This window comes from Myotis lucifugus, unplaced genomic scaffold (genome assembly GCF_000147115.1).
Source record: "Myotis lucifugus unplaced genomic scaffold, Myoluc2.0 scaffold_143, whole genome shotgun sequence".
Taxonomy (NCBI): Eukaryota; Metazoa; Chordata; class Mammalia; order Chiroptera; family Vespertilionidae; genus Myotis; species Myotis lucifugus.
This window is the reverse complement of record NW_005871191.1, coordinates 1429161-1450691: the sequence shown is the minus strand read 5'-3', so window position 1 is coordinate 1450691 and position 21531 is coordinate 1429161. Positions and strand designations below refer to the sequence as shown.

Here is a 21531-nt window from a genome sequence, read left to right as displayed (position 1 = left end):
AGGCACACAATTTATCACAAAAGGAATAGAACACCAACGGTGGGACGTTGTTGGTGCTGGTGAGCTGCATACCTGTATCTCTTTCAGTGCCAAGCATCACACCCATAACCTTCTTCCTGGCTATTTGGTATTTTCAGTTCTATCTTTGAGGATTTATCAACAAGAAGTGAGGAAAGGCTTCTAAAACTATTAAAAACTTACTCGTAGTCACCATCCTATAGATGCTCAGCAATAGCTATATAGTAGAATTACCTGGAGAATTTTAAGAAAACTACCCTCCCTGAGAAAATCCGATTAAATTAGTCTGGGATAAGGTCTGGCAATCCACATTTTAATATGCATCCTAGTAACTGTCTTTAGTTTCCCACATGAATTGTTTTTTCTTAACACTTTGAAATGGGAACAAGCTGTTTTTACAGCTGATATAGCACATTGTTTGAGCATTTATCAGCCTTTGGTAAGGGAGAATAGAAATTAAGACAAAATCCCTGGTCTCAAAAATACCACAGACTTAGAGTTCTGTGAAATGTGTAACATAAATCCCACTCTGTGGCTCATTACAGTGTGTGTCCCTGGCCAAGTCGTTCAATCTCTGTGTTGCTTGGCAATTAAATTGCAAAGGGAGAAGCTAATACCTTTTACATAAGGTTGTCAAAGGTATTAAATGAGATAAATCGCTCAATGGGGAATCACTATTATTTATTATTGTATCATGTTCATCATCATTATGTATTGCATGTAAGAATTTATACAATTAAATGTGATATATGTAATCTATGTACATATAACATGCATAATTATTATGTCTATAATTAGTTTGTGTGTATATATGTGTATACATACAGACATATAAACTAAATGTTACTCTCACAAATATTCTACAGTGAAATGTAGATTTATGTAGAAAAAAAGAAGCTTAGTGCTTTTTAAGCCCAGTAAAATAAATACAAGGCAATGATGAGAAATGTTGGAGAAAAATATGTTTACTGCTTTCGTTCCAGTAGAATTTTAACAATGCAGCACTAATTTTTATTCGAGGATGAGCCCACACACTTGTGTGCTGCTGCCACCTAGTGCCGAGATGTAAGAACGTCAATTTTGCTACATTTTCGTTGACAGGTATTGAAGGTTAGAAAAAGCTTGCTTGGTACCTTGATAGCGATTTTGAAACAGACATTACATAACGTTGAGATGTGTCTGTGGGAATTTACTTGTTCCCTTTATCTCTTCAAGTATGAAATGGTTGACCCAAGTGAAATGGTTTGCAGGCTTTTTGCTCGTCACACGGCTTGTCTGTCTGAAAGGCATCAGGGTGCCTTTGCAACATGAAATGGTGTACATTTCCTCCTCTGGTCTGTATTTCAGCACTGCACTGCTGCCCTATGTAGCCGCTACAGCCCCTTTCTTGTTACTGTTATTATTCCTATAGCAAAATATTTTGTGTCTTGCATGTTAAATAATCTCGTGGGTAAAAACAACACTAAAAGGAGAGCTCAGGTGACAGGAAAAAACAAGAAATTACAGCTGAGATGGGGGAAATAATTCAAATGTTTCTTACAGGAATGGTTTCAGTTTAATTTTACTTTGTATGAACAGTCATATGGTGTAGAAGAGGGTTCCTCAAATCCGGCATGGTTGACATATTGCACCAGATAATTCTCTGTGGAGGGCACTGTCCTGTGAGTTGTAGGAGGGTTAGTAGCATCTGTGGCCTCTACCCACCAGACTCCAGTGCAACTACCCCTCCATTTGTGAGGACCGAAAATGCACCCAGAAATTGCCAAATGCCTCCTGGGTTGAGAACCACACATGTAAAAGCATGCTGTGGTCATTACATATAAACTAGTGATTTTTATCATTTTTAATTTATCTAGGGTTTATAATAATTGATGACAAAAATGATGCAATGCCTAGTGAATTGTAAGCAAATTCAACCAATCTATTCATTCATTTATTCAGTCATTCATATATTTAAGGGGGTGGCTGTAGATGGTAATTTTGTGGTGTGAGTTTGTCAGTCGTATTGCAAGCACGGACACCTTTCTGTTAGCAAGTTAGGGCTGGAGTCTGTATGTGAGGTCTTATATAAACAAGTACACTACTGGAAGTTTAGCTGAATTTGAAACAAAGTGTTAGGAAATATAGGTTAGATGTGTCAATGAGGAGTGGGTATTGTTAACCCTTCGACATCATTATTTAACTTATAATAAGAGGGACACAGGATGGTGTTTTAGTTGAAAAACTATGGTTTCTTAGTGACCTGCAGATATTGCTATGCATCTAAGTCCCCCAAATATGTGAAGATGCTTGTACAAACAGGAACTTATCATGTCCAACGGGCGTTTGAGCAAAGAAAAGGAAGTGGCCAACGGACCCACATGGCTCAGCATTTGTTCTGTGGATTTTGTCATTTGAGAGAATTGGACTATACAGATAAACAAATAGAAAATTATCCCAGTGCTCTGGCCAGGCCCTAGTTAGTCAAACAGTATCCCTCTTAACAGTAGGGGAAGGAAGACAAGACACAGGGATGATGGTAAATCCCAATATGTATCAGTATCAGATGGGATAAATTTATGTAAGTTATTTCTCTAATCATGTGTATATAACACACCTGTACACACACGCGTGCACCTGCACACACACACACACACACGAAGAACTTTATAAAATCATGAACAGAAATGAAAGTATAGAGATAGAAAATTATGGAAATATAAAAATAGAAGATGGGCTGGTGAAAATTTTAGTGTAAACTTTGACAAGAAAAGAGATACCAGAATTTTTGAAGGTAAAAGTAAATTTAAGAGCCAGGAAAATCATCAGGGAAACTTTGTGAGGTTGTGTCTGAAAAGGGGGTGGATTTGAGGGGCAGTTTTGGTTGATAACTTCCTAGAGCATTAGATATGTGTGACTTTTACCAAAAGAGTGTGTGGCCCCAGAGAACAAAAGACTCATTTATAAGTGAGCATGTGACCAGTCCCTGAAGCAAGAATGGATAGACACAGTAGGTTATGAATTGTTTAATTCTTCTGGACTTCATCTTTATGAAGGCCAAACAGTTTGGAAGCTTCTAAACTTCACCTACTCATATTGGAAAATGAATGATGGACATAGAACATTCAGTAAATTTTTTAAAAAAATTCAGAACAAACCAATCTATTCACAATGTGTAGCAAAGAGAATAGCTGTGTGGGGAGATACAAACAAAAGATTTTTTAAAAATCCATATACAAATAGTAATATTTTTACATATACATTGATAGGTGAGATTGGTTTATATTTTCCCTCTATACTCTTGATCTGTTCACACAGCATGGGAAACGGAGTTAGGGGAAGAGCAAGCCTTTGGTGCCTCAGAGAAGGTTTGTGGAGCCAGTTAGGATCACAGGGACCGCAGTGATCGAGCTTTGGAGAGGGTGTGGCATTCTATTAGAGTGCAGGGAGAAATAAGAACCAGGGATCGTGATCTTGGAAAGAAAGTTTCTAGAAGAGAAATGCTGAGACGTATGATTGTTCAAGAGTCAAGAACATGTTATAGAAAAGGGGGAGATAACTGAAAGGGAACCAGTACATAGAAGCAAAGTTAATGTCACAGTCTTACCTGGAGATACTATGGTGGTTTTGCTTGGTGTTGGGAAAAATCCAAATATGTATAATATGAAAATAGCTTTAAAAGTAACATTAGAGGATAAAATGAAATGAGCCACTAGGTACTATTAAAATGTTAGAAAACCCATTTGAGATTTGGGTAGCCCAGAGGTACCTAGGATCTGAATACTCTTCCATTATACACGACTCCTGAAGTGTCTCAAAGTGGGGGAAAAAAGATCATCATTAATTTTGTAGTGATTTCAGATAAAATTACATCCTTATGCAGTGACGTATATGAGAATTTGCCAGTTTGGAAAAGAAGAATATGATTTTTATAGCAATAAGTTGTTTTATGGATGATGAATTATATATATTTCCTATGTTGATGTTTTAGAAATTCTATTTTCCCCATTTTTCTTTTGTTTTCTTAAATAGAAGAACTGAGCATTTTAACTTTAATTTTTATAAAGAAATTCATGTATGTCATTAATAAAATGGTGCTATAAGATGTCTGACCCCAAAGAGCAAACTTGCCTCCTCCCTTTCCTTCCCTTCCCACTCCTTTCTCCTGAGTTCTCCCTGGAAGCAGCTAGTTTTACCTCTTGTAGCTGCTTCTTTTGTCTCCAAGTTTTCAAACCACACAATGATGCTGATGTATCTTCGTTTTTAAATTTCAGACATTTTCTATGGTACACTCATGAGCTACCTTGGGGCTTAGCGTGTACCACAGAAAATGTCTAAAAATCAGTACTCAGCATTTACTTTATTGTGGTCATGTAAACATTGTAGTGTGCCACAACTACTTTTCCTTTTATAACAATTTTTACTTTCCTTGAAGTCAATAATGTCTCATTTTGTTGTCATAAGTCTGACTAAGAAGCCCCTAGCCAGAGCCCCTTGGAGAACTGTAAAAGCCATCACAGTGATGTCACAGGAAGACACACCAGTTCATCTCGCAGTTTCATTTCCGGTCCTTGCACATCTCCCCCTTCCTCGGGTTGGCCTCACTGTGTCACCTGAGTCTTTAACTTGTTCTTACACTGGACCCTCTATTTCCTGGATCACACGTCTTGAGCTGTTTATTCCATTGTTTTTGCAGAGGCCATCCTGAGAAAATGTGTAATAATTCATTAATCTAAGACATATTTATTGAACATATATAATGAAAAAGCAGTGTTATAGGGGCTAAGATATATTAGAGAACAAAACAGTAGGTTCCTGACTCCCTCGAGGACTTTATATTCCTGTGTATATGTATTTGTGTGTGTGTGTGTGTGTGTAGGGTTGCCAGATAAAATAAAATAATGTTCAGTTACACTTGAGTTTTAGATAAACAACAATTCTTTTTAGAATGAGTATGTTCCAAATACAGTAGGGGAAATACTTATTCTAAGAAAGTTCTTCATTGTTTATTTGAAATTTAAATTCAATTGGATATCCTGTATTTTTATATAATAAAAATCTGGCAACCCTAGTTAGGAGTAATTATGCTTTATAAACAGTAAACATCAATTGTAAGTTGTAGAGCTTACTAGAAAGCAGCAAATGTCATGGTGGGTGGAGAAGGAAAAGGAAGGCCAGGTAAGGCAGATTGGGAGTGCCAGGAGCAGAGACTGTGATTTTAAAAGAGTGATTGGGGTAAACCTCATTGAGAAGGTGAGAGATTAGCAAGAGCATGAAGGAGGTAAGGAGTTAGTTCTGCAGTTACCTGGGGGTAAAATGTCTTCTAGACAGAAGGGACACCAAGTCAGGAGCATGCCTGGAGTGACCCTGGAGTGTCTGAGAAAAAGCAAGGAGGCAATGTGGCTGTAACAGAGCATATGGGGGCCCAGTGCTGAGACAGGAAGTCAGAGAGGTCACGGGAGTCCAGACCACACAGGAACTTGGAGGCCGTTGGATGTGGGGAGCCTGCAGGGTTTTGAGTAAGTTGCAGCATGAGTTGCCTTCTGTTTTAACAAGATCCCTCTTGTTTCTCTGTTGAGAATATACTGTGGGGCAAGGAAGGGCAGATGCAGGAAGAGCAGTTAGAAGGTCATTGCAGTCATCCAGGTGAGATGAAAGAACCTGGGACTAGGGAGATAGCAGTGGATATGGTGAGGACAGATTGGATTTGGGTGAATTTTTCTCGACCATTTTATTGTGACCATTTTCAAAAACGCACAGAAGTCAAGTCAATACCCGTAGAAGTACCATTTGGGTTGTGTAATGGACACTTTGCTTTCAAAGGAAGGAAGCTTATGTTTTCAAATATTTTGTCAATAAAAAATCTGAATATATTTGAGTAATACTTTGTTTTCCATTTTAATGGGTTTACCAATATGCTAAAGGTACATGAAAAACAGCAGTGAAGTAATAGTTTTTCCAGTGTCTGGATTACAGACAATATTATTACTTTTCAGGACCCAAGATGACACAGGTTGGAAATCGCTGGTGTGTATCATCACAAAATAACATGTGGCTCCCTGAGGGCTGATTCCTGTCTGTTGGGTTTTGGCACCAGTGTGTAAAAGAGAGAATGGGAGTGCAGACTGAATCAGACAAACGTTTGATGAGTGGAAGGAATGAGTTTCCATTGTCCCTCAGATCCCAGCTTTCCTTCCTGAATAGTTACTACGTTTTGGGGGTGGATGAATTCTAGTTTCCATCGGACCAGCTACAAATCCTTCCTCTGGGCAGCTGTTCCTTCCAGCACCAGCCTCTTCCACCTCGTTGCTCTCACTGTGCTGAGTGTTCTATGAAATATTTACAACTTTGCCTTCCCTGTCTGAAGTGATGCCATAGGTAGTTAGATTGTGGTGAGGCACCTTAATTTTATTTGGCGCAGGGCTGGGGAAATGGGGGCCTAACACCACAGTAGGTGAGAACTAACCCGCTGTTGGAATCAGGTGCTCCTACATACGTTTCCAAGCAGATGCAAATGGCACTCGTGCCAGTCAATCCTTGCATTCTTTCGTTAGCCTCTTCTCATGTTTGCTTCCAGAAAGGAGCTACTAAGAGTCATTAGTCTTCAGTGAGACTTGGAACTGAACTTCCTCGGAAGGAAACAACAAAAGCAGCCCAGACATTTTTTTCTGACCAACTTCAGTAGCCAGAAGATCTCTGACTCAAAGCCCTGTTCCAGTTGGGGGGTTGGGTATTACCATTTATGGTCCTGTAGTAGTAGTTCACCCTTCAAACTAGAGTTTGAGGATTACATTTGCCCTAATGTATGTTTTATTACTAAAGACAACACATGACAGAACTGGGAATCAGAAGAGTAAATCTGTGTTCTTGCTCTGTGTTCGTGAGCCACTCAAACCCTTTAAGCCTATTTCTCCATTTGTGCAATGGGAATAGTACTGAGCAGGGGTGAGAACAAAATGACATGAGACAAGAGAAAGTACTTTGCAGACTGACAGGGATCTCTCCCCTATATGATTCCTTCAACATTTTTTTTGTTTGGGTGAATCAATCAGGTTCAAATTCAGATATATTTTTCCGAGCATATATTAAACATCTTCTTTGACCTGTGGCTGGGGTATGTGCAGACTGGGCAATATGATCAGCAATGGCGACATCATAAAAATGTCAAAATGCATTCCCAAGAAAATGTGTTATCCATGAGAAGACAACCATAGAACTCAAGACAACCAGGACCCCTGGCAAAGCTCCTTTAGCAGGTATAGTTAAGTAGTAATAAGTATTGTCTTTAAGTCAGAGAGAATCAGATTCAAATCTAAATATTGTCAGTTCCTAGGTAAGTGATCTTGGGAAATTTTCTTAATTTTTCTGAGCTACCATTTTCTCATATGTAAATGTAGATAATAATGCAAACCACTTAAAAGTTGCTCCAAGAATTAAGTAAAATCTATAAGAAGCCTATCAATATCATCACAACAACAATATTATTGTTTTAATAATAATAACAACAATGGCCGGCTACTATTGAGTATCATCTGCCAGGAAGTTTTGCTACATGCTTACACATATTGATATCTTTGTCCAAACAACTCTAGGAAGAAGGAATTGTTACAATCATTTTACAGATGAGAAACTGAGGCATAGAGAGATTAACTAAATGTCTCCGAGTTGTACAACTAGTTAGTAGGAACCATATTTAGGCAGTCTGGTAAAGAGAAAACAAATGCTTACTGTTAAGCCATCCCTCAGAAGCCTTATCTAAGAAAAAGGCATCATTATTAAAGGACTGTTAGGGAAATAAAAATGAGACAGTAGATATGAAACATGCTTTATGAACAGTAAAGCAATAATTCCAAAATATTTATTTTAGTAATATTTAACCCTTTATCATTTCAAATAGCTAGAGATGATGACAAACGAGTGTGCACATGTCAGCTGTGGTTAACAGAGCCTCAGTTGCCCCGGGAACAGGTAACCTGATCACTTACCTGAAAAATGCAGGTATCAGGCTTTCAACATGGCAAACCAGAGATGGAACACCTGCCCTCTTACTCCTCCGTGTGGCAGGGTCCCGCAGGATGAGAGCTGAATTCTCAGTTGCCCAATGTTGAACATATGCCATTTTAGCATAATATTAGATGGTGACAGAGTCTGTTGTCCTATAAATTAATTTAACACTCGTTCTCTGGAGAGCAGACGCCTGCATTCTAAAAACAATATTTTCACTCAAGTTATGATGGCTTGTAAAAACACACTGAACAGGGTTGACAAGGAGGTATTAGGAAGCATATGATATCCCAGGAGGCTGAACTGATCTAAATTAAGGTAGGATATCTCTTCTAGGCAATCCGTGTCAGAGATGGTTGTCTCTTGAAAGGATGGCTGGCTGGAGAGTGGTTAACAGAGTGGGCAGAAATGTGAGCCATTGTGGTCCGCTAAGTGGGAAAGGACTTAATGAGAGCTGGAGTTGTGCTGAGTGTACCAAACACTTATGAATTAAAAGATAAAAGGAAGGGGGTGAAATTTTTACTAAGTAATTTGTCACTATAGTGAGCGATATTTTTAAAAATGCCAGGTGTAATGAGGACTTGTGAAGAAGTTCACCAAGAGAATAGTATCATTAATTAATTCTGGATTCATTCTTCCTCTTTCCTCCCTTCCCTCTTCTCTTTTTTCTCTTTCCTAGCCACTTAAAAAAATTATTGGTTAACTTGAAAGAGGAAGAAACATCCATGTGTTTTTCCACCCATTCATGGATTCATTGGTTAATTCCTGGATGTGCCCTGACCGGAGTTCAAACCTGCAACCTTGGCATATGGGAATGACGCTCTAACCAACTGAGCTACCCAGCCAAGACTCCTGTCCAATTTTAAAAATTGATTCGCAAAAGACTTTCCCTTTTTCTTTTTTATGTGATTCATTCATTCTTTGACCTAAAAGCTCTTTCAAGCAATTCTCTAAACAATAGTTGATGTGGATTATTTTTCACATCCCAGTTTTTTCTCTCTGTCTTCTAAAGACAAATAATTTCCTCTTTTCCCTTTTCTTATCTTTCCAAAAATATGCAATGTCAGCTACTTATCACATATTGTAATTGTTGACAGGTATGCAAACCATGCCACCCTTTCGGGAGGTCACAGGGAATTAGAGAAAGATAGATAAGTAAATAAGGCAACAAAGTATTAAAGGCACTTTGCAGGAAATTCACAAGGTTCAAAGAAGGCAATCTAAAGGTTAGAAAGTACAAAAGTCCTATATAATAAAAGCATAATATGCAAATTGTCCCCTTGACCTGGAGTTCCTCTAGGAGTTCAACCAGGGGTGGGGCCGGCTGGGGGAATGGAGGGAGGCCCCAGAAGGAGGGAGGCTACTGCTCCGGGAAGGGAGGGAGCACCCAGCGGGCAGCTGGCAGCCCCTAGGGACCCTACCAGTGCACAAAATTCGTGCATTGGGCCTCTAGTATTTCATAAAGGCATTGCTGCCTGGGTGAAGCATTAGTAGGTGTTAACTTTGTTCATTCACTCATTTAGCAAATATTTACTGAGTGCCCATTGTATACTTGGCACTGTGCTGGGCCCTCTGGGGATGAAATATCACAAGGAATAACTTTGCCCGGCACTTAACAAATAAATATTTGTTAAATGGCCAAAGGAAGGGACTTCATTTGAATTCACCTGGTGAATGAGGAGCATTTTTCTGCATGCAGAAAAGCAAAACACTTTCAGGGGATTCCAAAGAATCCAGAATATTTATGGGGTAGGTACTTTGGAGGGTGGCATGGGCACAGACAAGAAGGGCACAGTATAGCTGCACAGGTGTGCAGTGCACAACCTGCACAGTTGTATGTGGTCATTCTGGCATAGAGAGAAATCAGGTGGGGAAGGAATTCTAGCTGGGCCATGAAGTGCCTGGTGTGTCAGACTGTTGTTCTCAAGGGGGTTGGTGGGACAGAGGTAGGTGAGGGGTATCAGGTTTGCTGGTGGATTGTTTCTCCAAATTATGTATGCTTTTGCCCTAACCTGGAGGTACAGATTCCACCCAGTCCCAACACATACACAATACTGATCTCCCAGAATCTTTGACTTCTTGTGGGGATAGAGTCCTATTCCTCGGGTGGGTTGGAGATAAAAATAGCCGAGAAACTCTGCAGAGAACCACTCACGGTGTTTAGCCATGGCAGTGGCATGATCAGATCGTCCCTATAGAAAGACCACTCTGGCCCTGGACTACAGGGTGAATCAGTGGAGAGTGAGAGACCACGAGGGCACCCGCTGGAAAGCTTTACATCCTCAGGGTCTAAGGACATTGGTATTCAGAGCACTCGGCAGATACTCCTGCTTGTCTCTGTTTTCAAGGTCACCCACATAAGATTGGAATCAGAATGAAACAGATTTGTCAGTGTTGTCCTGACACCTGAAGCATTTCACAGGGATTATGATTTAGGACAGATGTGAACATGCAAGCAGGTCTCTGCTGGGGAATTAATGAAGGAAAGCTACCAGATAGGAGCATGAAGCATTTAGCTTGAATAGCATAGAGGTATACAGCTTGATCACTTCAAAAATCAAATGCATTACCAATAAATCCACAGTAGTTTCTGGCTGTTCTGTGAGACAAATGTATTTGTTTCTTTTTGTTTAGTAAAACCTAGGATAGTCTGTGATCTCTATAAATATTGGCTATGCCTCGTCAACAAAAAATGAAGTTGATGTATTTGTTTCTAAAGACTAATTAATTTTCCCAAGAGAAGAAAAAGACCTATTTTTTCTTGCTTTAAGCTCTTAGTACCTACTCTACATAATGTGATTCTACTCTGTCTCTCCAAGCTCCCTAATTAAGCGGGAAAACATCTCTTTTCTGAAATCCTGTTGTCATATATGAGAGCCAGAGTACTGACCCCCGATACCACAGTGACATCAGACTTGTAAGGAGCTATTGATTAACCACTTCTACACCTTTTAAATTTTCCTGTTATGTTCTAAACTGATATGGGAGAATTAACATTTCTTTTTAACCCATTTTTTTTCTTTGAATTCAGTACCTGGGTGAGCTATAGCACTTGTTGGTTATGAGACAGTTTTTATCTTATAATGTCAGGAAGATAAGATTAAAAGGTGGTACTAGAAAGCAGGCTTTAGGTCAACACATACTAGCCTAACCAATTGTGCATTAAATCTAGTTAAGACAAAGGTAGGGCTGATCTGAGGTTGCAAACCACTGCTGGGTCAGTATAGTAAGCAATCCACCCACCTTTAAGTATTGAATTAATTTTGAAGCAATAGTTTTTGGATTAGTACAGTTCAATCATAAATCCAAGTATTTGGCTGGGAATAAAGCGGATGTGATTTCTAGCCTGGCTCTGGGGAACCCCCTCTGTGACCCTTTCTCTGTCTGTCTGTACATCTGTGAAAGGAGAGTATTGCCAATGACCTCAATGTTGTGTGTGTTTTTTAATGTTCTTTTTTTTCCCCAAGGCATATTTGTGGATTACCTGGCCCTTAGTATGTCCTCTAATATTACGACTCTATGTCATTTGAGGGAAAAAGGTTCCCTTTTGCTGGCACATAGGAAGAGGCCTTCTTTGAAAACTACACATAATTAAGCATTAGTATAGGTCCAAGTCGTTAAACAAAATGTGTTTGATAAGAATGGGAAGGCTTCTTCCCATTACTGAAAAAAATTACTAAAAAAACAGCAACATAACATTGAGGCAGATTGATTCTTTTCTCTGGGGGGCAAGAAATGTGACTCAGAGACATCAAAAAAGAAAATGCTTGCAAAGTTTGTAACAACCCAGATCTGCTTACAGAACACCATTAAGGCCATTGGGAGAAATACTGAGGCAAGATTTTTGTTATTGTGTCCCCTTCCTCCTTCCATACTAAGAAATGTTGTCATCTGCAGGAATCTCTTTCCCTTTGTTGGGATCAGGGGCATAGTGAGAAATGAGGCCGATTGTAAAAAATAGTAACCGTCAGAATAGACCTAATGTGCAAAAAACACTGTGACATGCACTGGGGAAGATTTATAACAACTCTAACTTATTTTTCTTTACTCAAGAAGAAATGCAACCAACAGCAGCATAGAAAATCAATATTAAATACCCAATTGACATGTGCATTGATGCTCCTGGGGTCAAGAGAAGTTATGTTTTGGAAGGAAGAACACAAAATTGTTCAACATTGTGAAGCATCAAAAATAAAAGAGCCGTAGATATACCCTCATCAGAGAATCAAAGCCCAGTCTTGCTTATGCCAACAGATACCTGGCAAAATATATCCTGTCATTACTTGAGACATGCTTATTTCTGAAATAATTAGGGCCGCTAGGGGATAATCTTCTGAAATTCAATTCAATGTTTAGTTAGGGTTTACTAGAACGTAAACACTATAAATCATTTTACATGAGCATTTAATCTGCTTAAGCTACTTATGACTATTTCTGACATTGATGTTCCATCCCCTGCCTGTGATGAATTATCACAAGTAAGTAATTAAGCAGACACATGAAAAACCAAATCTAGGAGTCTGACAGAATAACTGGGTGTGGTAATAATGAACCGGTTCTGCCCTGATTTGCTGAGTGAACTTGCACAAGCTATATAAGAGCATCAGCTATTCTCCCAAGAGCATCCATTTTTCACAAAATGGGAGTAATACTGATAGTGATATACCAAAGTAGAGCCTGTGGCAATATACCTGGAAGGGACTACTATATGATTGCAGTATTGACACTGTTCGGAGCGCCCATACATGAGATTACCAAAATGAGAAATACATCACCACTCTCTTCAGAGAGCCCACACATTATTAAAGGGGTCATACAGGTAAAGTAGCAATTGCAATATGGTAGAAGGAGTGAAACAATAAAATAAGGTGTAAACTAAACAGAATACAGTCAGGAGTACTTCCCTGGTGAGAGGTGTGATCATAGATTTTTCAGGTGGAGGTGATGTTTGAATTGGGGAGGTTTGTGGTCATGGTAAATAGGGAGAACAAAGCAGAAAGTCCACAGTTAGGGCAGATGTGGAAAATGTGCCAAAAGAAAGAGTATGTTTTCCGGGCACAGAAATCTGAAAGAATTCATGGGTCCCAGAGCTCAGGGCAGGGCAGTTGAGGTTTCAGGGCTGGTCATGGAGAATAATGTATGCAAATAAAGGGAACCAAATCTCAGCCTACTGGAGAGAGGGAGCCAGTGAAGGTATTTAGGCAGGAGACAATCAATTTTGCATTTTAAGGAATTGTTTTTGGTAGTAAATTAATAAATGGATCAAGAGAGGGGAAGGCTTGAGGCAGTCAGGCATTTACAGTAGCCCAGGGAAAAGGTGAGGCACTGAATGAAACAGTAGCAATGGTAGCAAATACCCTGAGAAATGTTTAGGAAGGAAATGAATGTGTTTGGTTTCTGACTCATTACAGAGATGCCCATGCCATCAACCTTACTAGCAAAGGCTTGAGGGACCTTCCAGTGTGAGGTGATGGACAGGGATGTCTTTGCATTTTGATTCTCAGGGAAGAGGCAGGGGCTAGAGTTACAATTTGGAAACAAGAGTAGGTTGGGTAGTGAAAACCATAAGGTTGCAAATAGAATGAGAAAAGCCGTGGAGAATGGGTAAATCCTTCAGGATCCTTTAGAGCAGCAGAACTTAAAAATAGCAGAAATCGCACCTATGAAAGAGGCAGAGGGAGAACAATCAGATAACTAGGGAGCAGGAGATCCAGGGCAGAGAGTCCTGTCAGAGAGAGTAAAAGAGTAGGGAGATTCAAGGAAGGAATGGTGGATACTATCAGAGAGCTTACTTGAGTGATAAAAAATTATAAGGATTGAGGACCATCTATTGGAGTTGATAATTCTAGAAGCCACCTGGTTCCTTTTCCCAGTGCAGTCAGTTGAGGTTAGGGGCAGAAGCAAAGCCTACTGTGGGTTGGACAGTGAATAGCAAGTTAGAAGTGGTGACACTGAGTGAAAACTGAGCTATCAGGAATATCAGATGTAAGGAGAAAGCATGAGAACAGAGTAGATGGGGTGGAAGAAGAGTTTTGCTTTGGACACGAGTGGGAGAGGCTTGAATATGTTTATTTCCGGAAGGTTATGGACCATTATATAATAAATTGGACAGCGAGAAGAGAGAGGGGATGTTCCATGCAGCAAGGTTCTGCATGAGTGGCAATGGGAACGGTGATGTGGGGGAGGAATTGACCTTGGGCAGAAAGACATTCTTTTCTGTAATTAGAAAGGTGGAGGAAAGGATAAATGTAGGATGAAGTAAAATAGCCAGTGAAGGTGCCAAGAGAGAGGAAGCCAGGCCTAATAAAGGTGAAGCCATCAGAAGATGGATGACAATGGAGAGAGGAAGGGTGAGAAGAAGAAGAGAGGAATAGGACATGGAGCCAAGTAAAACAGAAAGGAAATTAATTGCAATTGGCCTTGGAGTTGGAAAGAGTTCTTCGGCAGAGCTCAGCAGCTGGCCCCTGGTTTAGAAGGACAATTTCTACACTGATCCAAGATTAGGGTTTTGTAGGCAAGCACTGGTGGGGAGGGAGAAAAGATTGACAGAGATCTGGTTTATAGCATGTTGATTTGCTTTTAGGTTAAACAAGAGGGGTTTTGTTTAGGGAGATGAAAGTGGGTGTTACATTTTTTTCTTGAGACTGACCACATACCAAGAAAAGGCAGGGGACTTCTACAGGGCTATGAACCCCAATGGTCCTTATTCCCAGGCTTGAAACTGTTGCCCACTGGTCCACTGACTTTCTTAGCAAATTATAGGTTGCTGATTTTCTACAGGAAGGATATGGAAGAGGAGGTGGTCAGACATTTAATTCCTATATTATGCACATTCAGTATGTCTGTTTCATGTTGGATCCACTTTGCTTGGGCCTATGGATTCACTAGATTCTGCAAAGAGAGTTTGCACTTAAACATTTCTTTTACTGTTTTTCAAAGTTGTTAACTAATTGTTTAAAAATGATTCTTCTGGTTGAAATAGCCTCACACTGAAATGAACTTGGTCATTCTGCCAAAGATGTTTAGAGGCAATTCTAACTGTAATTTTCAGGGCTAAGAGATGCCAGCAATTCAGCAATAGGCAAAGCCACTTTCCGAGAACAGTGGGAGGAAGGGTCAAAGTAGGATTTTGACACCAGCCTTTGTTCCAGCAACTCCCAAGTTTTGGAAGCAGGCAGTACAGGCATACACAGGAACTTGTGGGACTGGGAATAGGACAGCCTAGTTAAGCCCGGAGGAATTTTATATATACGGAGGATTTGTGTGGGAAGAGCACTAGATTGGAAGTCAGGAAACCTGGGTCCTATTCTAAGCAAATCACATAAAAGATCTTGGCCTGAGTATCTTCATCTGAAACAAAACAAAACAAAACAAAAACATGATGCTGTGGACTGCACCAGGGGAGGCAAAATAGTTAAAAGCCAAATCCTGACTCCTTGTACCTGCTTTATATTTCAGGGGATCCCACTGAGATTTTGTTTAACATGTAGAATCTGATGCTAAAATAAGTTTAAAAACTCTTAGCTAGAATGTGTTCCCTAAGACTTGTCTATTCTAAAATTCCAATATTCTAAATGAGAATAACCTGTGGTCCTACTTGATGTAACTCTCATGAGTCTAACAGTTTTAATTATTGACACTCAGCAGGTTTGTTATTTGCTTTTGAAAACAGCTTCGTGCCAACCACGACTTGGGATTTCTCAGCTTGAGTCTGTGGGTGGATTTCTGGGCTCTGTGAAACCCTTAAGCACACATGCAGGACTTGGTGGGTATGGGCACACAGAAAGATTTCAAAACTTTCACCAGATCCTCAACAAGTGGATGGAAGCAGTAAATGAACACAAGCTATCCCCAGCTTGAAGGGAGTCAAAGACATAGAACATCAATTTTAGGGATAATGGGTGCTGAACTGGCATTTTCCACTTTAAAAAGTCAGCTAAACGTTTCACTTTCATGTTACACAGTCGGTACCATTCACAAGAAAATTGCACAGGTCTTTCCAATAAAGGGAGGAGAAAAGACCAAGACATACTCTGAGAAAAGCTGTCCAGATCGCTAGTTGACACACAGATTTAAATAGAACGGATAGTTCCTGCAATGAGAACAACTTCCCAGATCCCCAAGATTACATGGCCAGTATGTCTTCACAACATTGTGGGCCGGGGACAGGGTCAGCAGGGTCTGGTGATGGTGCCGCCTTGCCCCGTGAGCTTACATTTTCCGATAGATGCCAAGTTCAAATTCTGTGGCTCTCCATGCCAAACCTCAGTTCTGACATGTTTTTGCGAGAAAGAACCACACATTCTTCACCTTTTCAACCTGTAGCCTTGTTAACCTGGAGTTCTGAACGGCTCACGGGCCTGAAGGTAAGTTTTCTTAAAAAGATGTATTCTAAAGTAATAAGGAAGCATAAGAGTAGAGGAAAACAAACATACATGTTTGGGCCAATTCAATAACATCTTGCCTTGGAAGACTTCTGTTTTCCTGAGTGCATTTGCAGTTCTATTTGGCATCAAATATTTGTGTGGTTATTAGTGTTATATTCAATAGCAGACATTTCCGTAATCTTCTAAGTCCCGGTTCCAAGGCGGATACCCTGGTGGGGAGAATAGAAGCACTGATCTGAGGCAGCAGCAGGAAAGGGGGGCAGAGATGGGCCTGTAATGGACTATCAGGTGTCAGAGAAACGCCTCCTGACACATTAAACCAATCCAGGGATTGGACACAGACCCATTCACTAAGCCGGGCGAGCCTGGCTTCTGGGATGTGGACCCGGGACCCACTCGCGTGGCATAAACGAAGCCTCTTTCATAAACGGTTCGCTAAGTCAGTCGCTATGACGCCCCGAGCAGATAGACAACCGGGCGTGAAAAACAAGACAGACCAAACGCAGTCACAACACTTAGCGCTGAAAGTTAACTCGAGATACTGTAAGAACGCTCGGAATGTAACACCCTTGCTCTCCTTTCATTTCAGATGCTGCACAACAAACACGTCATGGTCCGCGTGGGAGGAGGATGGGAAACGTTCGCGGGGTATTTGTTGAAACACGACCCCTGCCGGATGCTGCAGATCTCCCGTGTGGATGGCAAAACGTCCCCCATCCAGAGCAAATCTCCAACCCTTAAGGACATGAATCCAGATAATTACCTGGTGGTCTCTGCCAACTATAAGGCTAAGAAGGAGATTAAGTGAAACTAGTGGGTCAGGACCAGGGGACTCTCAGAATGGCCTGTATCCACTTCTCCAGGGTAGTCAGCTTAGTTCACATGCTCTGAAAATTACTTTGGAAAAAGGTGTCACCCACAGGAAAGTGTCATCATATTGGAAAAGGTTCACAGAGTAGCACTATTTATTTTAATGCTTCTGTAGAAAATGACCTATGAAAAGGCATTCTAAACTCAGATTTAGATTAGACAAACTGGAGGCAAGTTATTACTTCTCAACAGGCGAATACAGTATTTAGAAATACAAATCTAGCTAGAGGTAAAAAAAACACCAACCTGTTATTAGAAGAAAAAAAAAATTTTTTTTTAGGATTTCTAGATAAAACAAAGTGCCTGCTTTATGTCTACAGAGTAAAAGCACCCCAGACATTTTTTTTAACTGCCAGATTTTTAACAAGTGACAATTAGTGTGATAATGTGCTACTAAAAACATCCAACAGCACTATCAGTAAGTACAGAGTATTCACAACAGTAAAACTTTACTGGAAAGGCCACTTTAGAAAAGTTTGCATTCACTTGGAAGATTGCCTTAAAGTTTATCCCTTACCTTGACCAAGTATCTGGGGTACTTTTGGAAGTTTTCAGTACACCCACTAGAGAACCGCTTATGAATTGCCCCACACATTCCTAAGAAACATGGCTGTGTTGAGGCTGACAGTGTCATTCACACACATAAGCTGACATACATTTATATTTTGACAGAGTAAATTGTACAGTCCAATGTTCATTGACTTCATGTTATTTGAAAGCATTCTTATTAAAATATATCTTTAGTTAATCCTACTTTGCTATGCTGTCTAGTAAAGTCTATTCACTGTAGCTAATCATGTTACAGACTTATGTATACCCTTGTACACCCCGGACAGAGCTGTTTTGTACCCATAAACAGCAAAATATTGTCCTTGCTGATTCAAGAATTAAAGAGATAAATTGAAAAAAAAATGTGTCTCAATATCAATGCTTTATTCGGAAATGAAGATAATCTTCAAATGGCATCTTTCCCTGAGAGTTAAAGGAAAAGTCAAATTTTAGTTAGTTGGTACTTCCTGTACTGGTGTGTGTTTATCTATGCCAGTGGTTCTCAACCTTCCTAATGCCGCGACCCTTTAATACAATTCCTCATGTTGTAGTGACCCCCAACCATAAAATTATTTTCATTGCTACTTCATAACTGTAATTTTGCTACTGTTATGAATCGTAATGTAAATATCTGATATGCAGGATGTATTTAGGTGACCCCTGTGAAAGGGTCGTTCGAACCCCAAAGGAGTCGAGACCCACAGGTTGAGAACCGCTGGAGCAGAGTCTAGGTTTTTCCATAGGTGGCCCCTCAAGTGCTGCTACCTTGAGTATATACAGTCGGAGTTAATGTCATTTCCTCATTTTTCAACAACAAACGCCCACTTTTTAATTTTTTTCTCCAGAAAGTCAGGGAGGAAGTATCTGTCTGCCACATGACCAATTTAATCAAAGCAGACACAACCTGTTAGTAGGGAAGTTGTTTTGTGTGTGTTTTTAAAAAAATATTAAATTGATTGGGGTGACATTGGTCAACATGAACATATAGGTTTCAGGTGTGGTTTCTTTGTTACAAGATCTGCATATTGCACTGTGTGTCCACCACCCAAAGGCAAATTTTCGTGTCACCTTATATTAGGACACAATATGGAAGTTGTTTAATAGGCATAGTGTAATTTGGTGCTGCTGGAAGTGGTAGTAATCCTTATGGAGGGAAAAAAAATTAAAGTTTTGTAGGAAATGAAATCACCTTGGAACAGTGAACAATTGTACTCTCTCAAAAAACAGATATTGAGTGATAGGATTTTTATGTTACTGAACTAACACTGAATTTCCCTGTATAGTAACTGGCAACAGTATTTCCATCAAAATTTTCTCCTGTGCTTAAATTTTTCCTGTAAACATATTTTTAATAATTAAAAATAATTTTGTTTAGTTAAAAATATCTAGGTTAACTAAACTATTAAGCTCTTCATGAATTTTGTTTTCTGATGTTAACACCACAAATGTATTGTTATAGTACTGCAGTCAGAGCATGAGAGGGTCTCCTTGGGCTACCACGGTGTCAGAGGACTGTTCCTTTCTGAAGAGAGAATCCATTTCTTTGCCTTTTCTACCTTCCAGAGGCTGCCTGATTTCCTTGGCTCAGGTCCCCCTTCCTGTCTTCAGAGCAAACAATATAATCCCACAAGGATGCTTCTTTGTTTACATCTCTTTGACCACAGGTTGGAAAGGTTCTCTGCTTTTAAGGATCCATGTGATCACCTAATCCGATATCATTTCCCCATGTTATGATCATTAACGGAATCACATCTGCAAAATACCTTTCGCCATGTAATGTAACATGCTCCCCAGATTCCAGGGATTAGGATGTGAACATGTTTGGGGGAGAGTGGCATTCTTCTTCCTGCCTATATCACATTATTTAAGTGTCACCAAGAACAGGGTGACAGATGACATTGGGGTCTAGCTGCTAGCTGGATGGCACTCGACACCAGGAATATGGACAATGAGACCACATTCAGAAGGAAATGGCCAAATGCAGATGGCTCTTACTGACTCCCTACTGAAAGTTACTGTTCTTTTTTTCAAATTTGTTTTGGCTATTATACATGCTCGATCTCCATATAAATCTTAGTATCATCTTGTCATTTTCCCCGAAAAACCTTGCTGGGATTTTGCATTGAATTCATTGAGCAATTTGAGAATTGCCCTCTTGACAATATTGATTCTCCCAGTCTGTGAACATGCAATGTCTCACCGTTTGTCATAAAAAAATTATTTCAGGAACATTTTGTAGTTTTTAGTTCAGATCTTTTACTTGTTTTTCCTAAATATTTTATCCTATTTGATATTACGATTGGAATATTAATTTTCAGGTTATTTTAACATTCAAATAGAAATAGAATTGACCTTCATATATTTAGTATTCTGCATACTTGCTTAACTCATTTTATCTTGCGTAGGAATTTTATCTTGTGTAGGAATTTTCTACATGAGACACTTTATATTCTTTTTAAAACCTATGCTAAATAGTTCTAATCTCCAACTAAAAAATTTAGAATGAGAAAATGGTACCTTAGGAGTTATTAGGTAGATTGAGGAGTTTAGGATAACTCCTTGACTTCTGACTTATGGGATGAAATAGATTCCAAGCAATAGCCTACAGAGAGCCAGTTTCTGTGTAGAATTAGTTCCATTTGAGATAAGTTTGAAGTACTTACAACAGATTGCTCAAACCTGTTTTTATGGCTGGAAGACATTAACTCAAAACTACACAACTCAAGTATTGTGCTACAAGAAGAGACAATGCAATTCAGGATATAATAAAAATATCATATCCAGGTCAAGTAATTGATGAACATTCAGTTCTTAAACCACAATGATCATATTTGGAGGCAAGATTTGCAAAATGATGCATATCTAGAAGAGGGAGAACAAGACAATAAAGAGCCATGTCATATGAGAAATTTAAAGGGTTTGAGTTGTTGGGACAAAAACATCTCTGTGAAATCAGAATTTTTTCAGTCTGCTATATATATAAATGCCTGTCAGTGGCTTTTGAGAAAATTAAGGAAAATGGCCACAGTACCACATTTGAGCCAACTTAAAGCACATACAGCAGTCATGGGAATCTGAGATGCATGCTTGGAGATGTTGAAGGGAATACACTTCAAACCTCGACACAGATAGGCATGCATATCTACTGACCTCTTACTGACTTAGTTATGCAGAAGTTATTATTCAAATTAAAATTGACAAGTTACTCTTTCTTCTAAGGCAGTGGTTCTCAACCTTGGCTGCACATTAGAATCACCTGGGAATCTTTTTAAAATTCTGATTTCTGGGCCTCATCCTCCAGGATTTTAAAGAGATTCCCAGTTGATTCTAATGTGCAGCCAAGGTTGAGAACCACTGTTCTAAGGGCATAGCATGATTCTTCAGCAAATAAACAAGTTGAACTATTGGAAGAGAAAAAGAAAATTCAAGTTTTATGCCAAATGCTCCCGGGGTACACCAAGGATGATAGCTGGACCCTCTTACAGTATTATTTCTCTAAGGAAAGAGGAGACTAATAATATTTCCTTTTTTGAGTATTGGAGAAGAAACATGCCTACTTATAATTCAGGGATTGTATGAACACACCAAACGACTCTTAGCTCTGTTCTCATTAATCCCAAAGAGATGAAAGCATTGCTGAAGTTAACCTAACCACTAACCCAAGTTCTAATTATTTAAGATGTAGTGAGATAAAATTTTGTTAAACAGAGAGAGCCAAGGCCAA

General features: G+C 39.5%; 1 protein-coding gene across 1 annotated transcript in view; it reads left to right on the top strand.

Moving 5' to 3' along the window:
- GAS2 (growth arrest specific 2) overlaps positions 1–18170 on the top strand; it is a 127244-nt gene extending 109074 nt beyond the window's left edge. The window contains exon 7 of the mRNA XM_023758899.1: positions 16937–18170. Coding sequence (XP_023614667.1) covers positions 16937–17196 — 260 coding nt within the window. The 3' untranslated portion in view covers positions 17197–18170. The remainder of the gene's footprint in view (positions 1–16936) is intronic.
- Positions 18171–21531: the final 3361 nt, after the last annotated feature.